We start from the raw sequence: 9,410 nt of genomic DNA on the forward strand, positions 1-9,410 counted from the left end.
GGAGGGGCGGGGCGACCAGCTCAGCCACAGCTGGGGCTGCGGGGCTGATTCCCTAGCAGGCGGGTGGCCTGGCCCCCAGCCCAAGGTCGGCGTCCCCTTTCTGCCCCAGCTCCCTCTCTCCTCTTCCCCTTCCTCCTTCCCTCCACTGCCCCCACCCAGTTCCAGCTGACGCTAGACCTTCTCTGTGTCCCCCTGGAGTGGATGATTGGCCTGGAGGGCGGGGCTGCCCAGGGATGGATAATCTCTTCCATTTCTCTGGGGTGGAGGTGTGCTCAGTAGTGATGGGAGAGGGAGTGAGGCAGAGACCCAGAGAGAGACACAGAGACAGGGCAGAGAGATGGAGGATGAGACATAGGTGACCGAGATGGCAGCAGAGACTTGAGATGGACAGAGACAGGGAGAGACACAGAGAAATGGAGACAGAAGAGAGAGGGAGAGAGACACCAATCATAGTCACACAGAGAGACCCACAGCAGAGCCAGTTACTGAGACACACACAGAGATAGGACAGAGGCAGACATAGAAAGAGAGACAACAGGACAGACCCAAGAGACCCAGGCAACCATGGAGAGGGCTTCCCTGGGGTCACCCAGTCCCAGCCCTGCCCCTCTCCTTGTGACCCTGGACCACAACCTCCCCTCTCTGTCTCAGGTCCCCCAGCCTCCCCTGAGGTTATCCGAGGGGACAGTGCTGGCTGCTTAATCCTGTGTGTGCCCCCCTCTCCAGATCCCCTGGCCCTACTCACTCGCTCATGCAGTGAGCAGCTGTGAGCACCCACTGGGGGTCCACCAGGACACCTCCACACTGGAAGCTGCTGAAATGGTACAGAGCCACCTGCCAGGGCTGGGAATGCTTCTTACACTCATGGCCTCCTACGATCCGGGACTGGATAAGGGGCACAGCACCTGTGGATGGGGGTGCTGGGTCAGGTCGGGTGGAGTTAGCAGTGGGGCTAAGAGACTGGGCTAGTTGAGGGAGCTGAGCTGTGTGATTGGAGGTTCATGGGGGTAGAGGACCAGAGCTGGGGGTCTGAACATGGGCCAGGGGTGTTGGGAAGGGCCTGGAATTCTGGAGCCATCCCTGGGATTGTGGGCTGGTGGCTGGTCCTGGGTGTGGAGACTATGCTGAGAGCAGAGCTGACCCCCGGGATTAGGGTAGGGAACAGCAAGACAGCATCTGGAGCAGGCATCTGGTGAGGAGGTTGGGTGATTTGGGTTCTTGGACTGCGGGACAGGAGGCTCTGGGTTCTGAGAGGGGAAACCAAGGATAGAGGCACCAAGAGACGAGGTCAGAGGCTGCAGGAGGAAGGATTTGGAGGATTAAGGGGCTCTCAGGCTGATGAAATGGTTAGGGCTTGGGTTGAGCTTTTGGGCGTCTGGAAAGAATGCAGATCTGGGCAATTAGGTTAGAGGGGGCCAAGAAGAGCATCTGGGGAATTTGGGGGTTCCTGGATTGGGGCTGGGAGATTTGGGGTTCCAGATCAAAGAATGAATGAAAGGATTAGTCTGGGAAAGGGGTCCTGTGATCTAGGAATGGCATTCTAACAAGAGTGAGGGCCCCGGGACCAGGTTGGGGTCAGACTGGGAGGGAGCTCAGGAGAAGGGAGAGTGGAATAACAGTCATTCTGGGATCAGGTGATTCTCATGGGGTTGGGGTTCATGGTCTGAGGCTACTGGAGGGATCTGGGGTTTTCTTGGGAGCAGTGCCAGGACAGGAATGGACGAGGAGGCATATCAGGGGCCAAACAGCTGTGGGAACACAGAGAGAACTCACTTGATGTGGGGTTTTAGAATCAGATGTTGGGGTACCTAGGGCAGGACAGCTGGGCTGGGAAGGTACGTGTTGGGATCCTGGTGGGCGGGTTCCCAGAAAGCCAGAGCTCCACAGGAGGGATTCTGGTTGGTAAAGGGCTGGAGCTTGGGGAAGGATGGAAATTCTCCAAGGAAAGGAGCATGTGGTTGTGGGTTCTGGATATTTTTCCTGGGGGGAAAAGGCTGGGGCTGTGGGCTGCGGGTTCTGGAGCAAAGAGGTGAGGAAGTGACATTTGCAGAACCCACCCCTGGTACCAGATGGGAGGCCTACCTAGTCACAGACCAGAAAGTCCGTTTTTAAAGCAGCATAGGTGTCTAGTGAAATTTGGGGTCCTGGGGGGATGGCAGGGGACCAGATGTCAGGACTGAAGGAGCTAGTTGAGAGCTGACAGCTGGATGGGGAAAATCACCAGGGTGTGGTAGGATTTGGGGCCTCCAGAGCTGGACCACTGGGCCATAGAGAACTAGGGATAGGAGGGGGTGATTAGGGTCCCAGAATCTGATGGGTTTGGGGGGGCTCCTTGGAAGAGAGAGACAGAGATGGCCCAGGATCTGCCCCTTTAGTAAAGTGGATGGGGGCAGGGATCTGAGCGGGGAAGAGGAGAAAAGTCTGATTATTCCCGAGGGAGCAGGGACCTAGTGCAAGCAAGGTGACACTGAGGAGGGGTCAGGTTGGATTTTAGGGTGGGGCTGGGAGAGATAAGAGAGAGCCTGGTGTCCTGGTCTGGGCTAGACTGGGCCGCAGGGGTGCAGGTTGCAGTGCCATGTGGGAGGGCAAGGAGTAATGGAGCGGGGCCGGGGGGCAGCATGAGAATCGGGACCCAACCGCCCTCCCACATCTTCCCCACTGTCTCACCAGTCCCTGCCAGGGACAGGGCAAGGCACAGAACCGGGAAGCACATGATGACAGAGGTGTCCAGGGGCAGGCAGGCGGTGAGCTTGGAGCTGGGGAGCCTCCCCGAGGAGCCTTTTAAAGCCCTCATTCCCCCAGGGCCCCACCCCTGCCCTGTTGGCACCCAGATGCTGGCCAAGGCCCTGCCCCTGCTTCCTGGGGGCCGGACAACCCTCTCCCACACCCAGAGCTTGTGGAAGGGGCGGGAGAGCGAACAGCTGTTGCTCTGCAGGCCCTCAGTCGCACTGGAAGCCTTCCTGGGGCCTGAAGCCAGACAGGGCAGGGCCTGGAGTTCCCGAGACCTTGCTCTTGGGGACAGAGCCAGTGAGGGGAGGTGGAGGTGGGGCAGGTGGGAGCAGAAACGGCAAAGGTGGAAGAACCAGTGACCTCCAACACAAAACCCCATATACCTTAACCCCAAGTAAGGCTATGTACCCCCAAGACCCAATATACCCTCAAATACCAGCAGTGGGGCTCTGATTCCTTTCTCCCTGCACCACTTCTAGCCAAAGATACCAGCTTCTCAGCTTCCAGAACCCCCTGAAATGTAAGCCTTTGCTTTCAGAATGCCCTGACTCTTGCACTCCTAGATTTGGGATCCAAGCCCCTAAATCTACTCTTCCTTTCATAATAAAATCTTAGGCACCCCTCACCCAATCCTAGCATCCCCAGATGCAGGAATATGAAGTTTCAACGGTTCCCAGTGTAACTTTCCTAGCATTTCAAAATCTAAGGCCCCCCCCAAACAATGTTGGGCCCACCTCCTCCTTGTTCCCCAAATCTGGATGCTCAAGGTCATGTCCTCCAAAGTCCCAAAGGTCCTGGACGCCTGCCTTGCAGGGTCAAGAGATCGTCTCTGCAAATTCCAATCCACCCTCCCCTCCATAAATTATTTAGGTCTCAGGAGCCAGGTTCCTGTGCCTTGACGTTCAGTGACCTTGAAAAATCACATTTTTGGGGTCAGGAACTAGATTCCTGCAGCCTCAATGATAAACCCAATCCATTTCTAAGCTTTCCAACCCATTCTCCTGGCTCTTCAGTAAAATCAAAGGAGCTCATGGGGGCCCAACTTCTGCTGTAAGTCAGGAACCTGCCTAAGGAAAGGAGAGTTTTTGCCTTTTTGCCATGGCTACCAGGAAGCTTAGATCTTGAAGAAAATGAAGTCATTCTTGAGCATCTAGTGCGTGCTGCGTTCTTTCACTGGGGTCCAGAAACACAGTATTTTCTCAGTGCCAGGCACTATTCAAATCAGTTCATAGGAATTACCTCATTTAATCCTCACAGCAACCCTCTGAGAAAAGCAATATGAGATGGGGGAAACTCAGGCTGACTGAGGTTGGGTCTTTTGCTCAAGATGAAATAGCTGGTTCTAGATGCTGAATGAACGTCAGGGCAGTGGGTGAAAAGGAACAGTATATAGTGGCCGTGAGTTCCCCACCCAGTCTGTGGTCCCCATTTCCCTTCATCCCCAGAAGTAAGTTGCAGAAACTTCCACAGAGAAACTTGCATCAGTGTTTTCTGGGCAAGTCCTTGGCTAACCTCTGGGTCTTGGATGGGGTCTTGGGGGATGGCCCAGTTCTGTTCCAGGTCAAGATGGGGCTGCTGGCCAGCGATGGGGGCTTCTGTGTAGTCAGGGACACAGGTGGAAGGCCAGAATAGTCAGTTCCTCTTTGTGGTTCCCTTGATACACTCCAAGTAGCTGCAGACCTTGGTACAGACACTGGGCTTGGTGGTTGTATCGCAGGGGACATCACCCCAGGACACAATGCCCTGCAGGACATCCCCACAGACCAGGGGTCCCCTGAAGTCACCCTGTAGGGAGAAGGGGAAGATTGAGTGGGAACCTTCTGGATCCAGTGCCCCCATCCCCATTCTACACACCATTCAGAATCTCAATCAAAACCCAATCCAACGCCACCCCAGGCCAACCCACCCCAACTCAACTCAATACAACCCAGTTTAATCCAAATCAATCCAACCCCACCTCAACCCAACACAGCTCAATACAACCCACGTCCAATCCCACCTCCCCACACCCACAACCCAACCTGACCCCCACATCTTTCCCATTCCGAATCTAACCTAACCCACGACCATCCTCATTCCAGCACAACCCAGCCCCGATCGTCATGTCTCTTGCCTCCCAAACAAAATTTACCCCCATCCCCAGTTCAACCCTGACATGTTTCCCATCTGAGATCAAACCAAACTCATATCCACTCTCAACGCCAGCCCATGCCGTCCCAAACTGCATTGTCCTCCCCAAACACAACCCGAGCCCATTGCCTCTCTAACCCCAACTCCAACCTCACCCCCATTCTAACTGCCCTTCCTCCTCCATCCCCGAAAACGCTCCTTAGCATCTTCTGTGGCTCAAAGCAAGCAAAACCCTGCCCTATTCCAACTCCCAGACCTGTTGCCCTCTCTTCCCCCTCCTTCCATGGCTCCCTGGCAGCTCTGACCTCACGGGAGTCTGTCCACGCCCGCACGCACCGTGGTGTTCACCAGGCGCCCTGCACGGTCCTTGTTACGAGACGTGGCCCAGGTAATGCTGATGCTGGCACAATGCAACATATCTGGGAGTCTCACTGGGGAGGACAGTAGAGTCGGAGCGAGTCCATAAAATTTCAGGCCCTTGTTCCCTCCGCCCAAGAGCCCTGGACAATACGGTCCTCGAGGCCTGACATCCAGTTCCATGTTTCCACGCACCTTGTGACACTGGGTTCCCTGTGGCCCCAGGCTTGTTGTCAGACACCAAGCCCCAGCCACACACCACACAGGCCTCGCTGGGCTGGGGGCAGCGCGTGGGCAGCGGGACCCGGGGCACTTTGGTAGAGACACGTGCGGGCCGGGTTAGACGCAGTAACCGGATATCGTGACGGTGGCTCTGCGCACGAGGGACAGAGAGAAACAGCCCGCAGTTGCTCTGGGCCATCGCGCTGGCGCAGGTTGTGCTCGCCTAAGCGCGCTCTCATGGAGCTGTGCGGGTGAGTGGTTAGCCGCAAGTGGAGTGAGGAGTGGACAGAAAGATCAAAGAGTGGGCAACTTTGGGTCCCCTGACCCTCTGGGAATCTGGAGATCCCATCAGCCTTTCCGCAAGGCCGCGAAGCCAATAGTTTCCGCCTCTGCCTCTCAGAGACCAAGGTGCCAAAGTCATGCACACACCTGGAGCTCAATCCCCAGGCTCCAGCTCTTTTCCTCAGAATCCATGATTGTCAGGTCCCTAGACCCTCCCTCCATGCCCCCTCAGGACCCTAAGCCTTCCTAGCGCGTTTGGCAATGGGCTGCAGAGAGCACCCAGTGCGGGGAGATGAGGGAACCACCGCAGTTAAAGCGTCCATGCTCGAAGAGGGCCACCTGCCATGGCTGGGAGTGGGGCGCACACTCATCACCCCTCAGCACCTTGTCACTGTCATCCTGGGCCACTGAGAGAGGAGACAGAGGAAGATCCCCGAGGACAGAGTCCTCTCCCTTGCACCCTACACCTTCCTTGTACCCTGACCTCACTACACATTTTCCACCTGTTGCCTTTCCCCAACTTCTTAAGATGTCCCTGCTGTTTTTTTGTTTTTTTGGTTTTTTTTGCATTATGCGGGCCTCTCACTGCTGTGGCCTCTCCCGTTGCGGAGCACAGCCTCCGGACGCGCAGGCTCAGCGGCCATGGCTCACGGGCCCAGCCGCTCCGCGGCATGTGGGATCCTCCCGGACCGGGGCATGAACCCGTGTCCCCCGCATTGGCAGGCGGACTCTCAACCATTGCGCCACCAGGGAAGCCCCCTGCTGTTGATTTTTAAGCACCACCTTCTCTCTAGCTTTTATAACTGCTGCTTGTTTTCCCCAGAACTGTCCCTCTGCCCTCGGCCCCCACTCGTTTGCCATAGGACTCCGGGAGAGAGAGGACAGGGAGAGGACCAGAGGGCAGGCAGTCCTCTGGGATTGGGAGTAGAGACAAGGACAATGGATACAGGTTCAGACAGATGGTCACTTGGAACCAGCCATTCAAGTTCACCGAGCTGTCACAGACACCTCAATCTGTGGGACACACATTCTTGGCCCCAGAGTCTGGACATCTCAGCCAAATGCAGTATCTTACAAGGACACAGATGTAGCCACACAAGGTCATGGGCAAACGTACAGGCACAACCAGTCTTCCAAACTTAGGAACTGATATGGACAGCACTTTCAGCTGAAATTCATTTGCACGTACGTGGGTTGCAGCTTCAAGAATCACAGCACAGAACTTCATATGTGTATGTGAATAGGATAGTTAAGGCATGAGCATGTGTGTATATATGTGTGCACACACACACATTCACAGGCACAGGTTTGGACATAGAAGCTCAGACCGAAATTTACAGTCTCCAGCGTGGATTTACACATACTAGACCACAGATTTGCACACTTGCACACGGGGTCTGAACAACAGGGTGAGGTCCTTAATAAGGGTACACAGGGAGAGACAGCGATACACACTCAGGTCCCAAAAGACTTGTCACCAACATGGGTCTATAGTATAGTGGTTAAATCTAAGTGATAGAGTAAAAAATCCTGGATCCAAACATATTATCTGTGTGACTTTGAGCAAACGGACTTTTCTGTGCCTCTATTTCCTCATCTGTATAATGGGATTGTTGTAAGAATTAAATGGGAAAGAGAGCAAGAGAGAGAGAGAGAGAGAGAGAGAGAGAGAGTGAGAGAGTGTGTGTATGATGCCTCGCATATTGTAACTGCTTTAAAAATATTAGTTATTTTAAACAAAGGACATATAGATTTATTTATGTAGACATATGTGTGGATGTTCAGGTTGTGGACACAAATTTAGCCAAAGTAAGCCAGACATATGTGCAGACCCAGGTAAAGATCGTCAAGGTCAAAACTGTTATTCATTCCCAAGTCACTTTGTGGGTATTCAAAGTTATAAAACCGACCCAGAGGGCCAGAGCTCAGATGTGGACCCACTAGATCAGACCCAGGGAAACATGGGACACAAAGGTGGCATTCAAGGTCAAAGACACATTGCTCAAGACACAGGCAGCCAGGTCAGGACATATTTATCCATCTCTAGATCAGCCCCCAAGTCACTCACTTGGTGTTCAGGGTCACTAATTGAGTTTCACAGTTGGGGACCTGGTTCAGACATGTGGGCAGGATGTAGACACAAAGGACTCTGCACACACACACTCCCCTTGCCCACACTGCACCATGCACAAGGACATGCACAGGGATGCGTCAAGATCATAGGACCATGACCCCCTACACTGGGCAATGTGGATATGTCCCCTCAGGGTCACAGCCAGGCACACAGACACCCACAATGGGGCAAGATTTGCACAGCCACACCAAATGCCCACACTCTACCTGCCAAGGTCAGGAACTGGGCCAAGGGCCCTGGCAAGGACGGGGGAACGCGGATGTGGTGGACAAGGGGCTTAACAAGGGAAGGGTGGGGTCGTCCTACAGAGAAGGACAGAGGGTGCGGGTTGAACAGCTGGGCACTGAGGCTGCCCCTGGCCAGTCCAAGCTGGAGGAGGGCGGAGGCCCTAGCTGGGTGCAGCGGGCAGGGGGTGGGGGCAGGGAGGAAAGAGCACAGAGAGAGCCTGAGGGGAGGCTGGCAGCAGGGGGCAGGTCTGAGGGGCCCCCAGAAGTGAGGGTCATGTGGGGGGGTTAATGAAAGTCCACCTTCAACTTCTCCAGGGTAGAGGCATCAGGTTACAGTTAATTTCTCCACGGGTGGTGGCAGAACATGGTCTGGAGCTCTCCTGCCACCTGGGGTCACCTTGACCTAGTGGCTGGCCCTCTCTGAGCCACAGAGGATTAGATGAGTGCTGAGCACTGTGTCTGGAATATACCAAGTGCCCAGCAATGCTAACACACCTTTACAGGGCGGTACCCTGGGCCGGGACCGCATTTAATCCTCACAACAACCCTATGAGAGAGCATCTGTTGTTATCTCCACGGTACAGTTAGGGAACCTGAGTCACAGAGACGTTAAGTAAATAGAAAGCGGCAGAGGCAGGATTTGAACCCAGAGTCTGTGTTCTTGAGCTTCCCAACATGTTTTTTTGTGTGTGTGTGTGGTACACGGGCCTCTCACTGCTGTGGCCTCTCCCGTTGCGGAGCACAGGCTCCGGACGCGCAGGCTCAGCGGCCATGGCTCACGGGCCCAGCCGCTCCGCGGCATGTGGGATCCTCCCGGACCGGGGCACGAACCCATGTCCCCTGCGTCGGCAGGTGGACTCTCAACCACTGCGCCACCAGGGAAGCCCCCAACATGTATTTAATGCTTAGTATAAGCTTTACCTACATCGTGCTATTGAGCCCTTACCATTATTGTTGCAGGTAGGTGCTGTCTTCTAAAGAAGGCACTGAAGGACTAGAAAGGTGAAGCAATTTCCTCAAGGTCACACAGCAAGGAAGGGGCAGCCCCAGAACTCGAACTCAGGTCTGTGTCACCCAAGGGCCATGTTCATTGTCATGGGGACTCCAGAGCAGCCCCAGGCCCCTGACAGCTCTTGGGGTAGGGTGAGGACCCAGGGATGTCGGCATGTGGCTGAGGTGGGTGTGGGGAAAGGATCATCAGATGGTCCCCGACTGAGGGAGGCGCTGGCAGATTGCAGGACCCGGATAGGCTGGGGGGATTAGGTGGCACTTTACTCCCACTGACCCGGGCCTGACCTGGGCCCACCTCACCTGCAGATGTCAGCAGG

General features: G+C 55.1%; 2 protein-coding genes across 2 annotated transcripts in view; both read right to left on the minus strand.

The window, feature by feature from the left end:
• The window catches only part of KLK1 (kallikrein 1), a 4,947-nt gene extending 2,195 nt beyond the window's left edge, over nucleotides 1-2,752 (minus strand). Inside the window, exons 1-2 of the mRNA XM_007463411.1 lie at nucleotides 2,668-2,752; nucleotides 746-905 (exon numbers count right to left, since the gene is read on the minus strand). Of these exons, the coding sequence (XP_007463473.1) occupies nucleotides 746-905; nucleotides 2,668-2,713 (206 nt within the window). The 5' untranslated portion in view covers nucleotides 2,714-2,752. The remainder of the gene's footprint in view (nucleotides 1-745; nucleotides 906-2,667) is intronic.
• Nucleotides 2,753-4,362: 1,610 nt separating this feature from the next.
• The window catches only part of KLK15 (kallikrein related peptidase 15), a 6,437-nt gene continuing 1,389 nt past the window's right edge, over nucleotides 4,363-9,410 (minus strand). Inside the window, 6 exon segments of the mRNA XM_007463451.1 lie at nucleotides 4,363-4,515; nucleotides 5,185-5,291; nucleotides 5,413-5,609; nucleotides 5,611-5,679; nucleotides 5,969-6,128; nucleotides 8,062-8,157. Of these exon segments, the coding sequence (XP_007463513.1) occupies nucleotides 4,363-4,515; nucleotides 5,185-5,291; nucleotides 5,413-5,609; nucleotides 5,611-5,679; nucleotides 5,969-6,128; nucleotides 8,062-8,157 (782 nt within the window).

This window comes from Lipotes vexillifer, unplaced genomic scaffold, assembly GCF_000442215.2.
Source record: "Lipotes vexillifer unplaced genomic scaffold, Lipotes_vexillifer_v1.1 scaffold802, whole genome shotgun sequence".
Taxonomy (NCBI): Eukaryota; Metazoa; Chordata; class Mammalia; order Artiodactyla; family Lipotidae; genus Lipotes; species Lipotes vexillifer.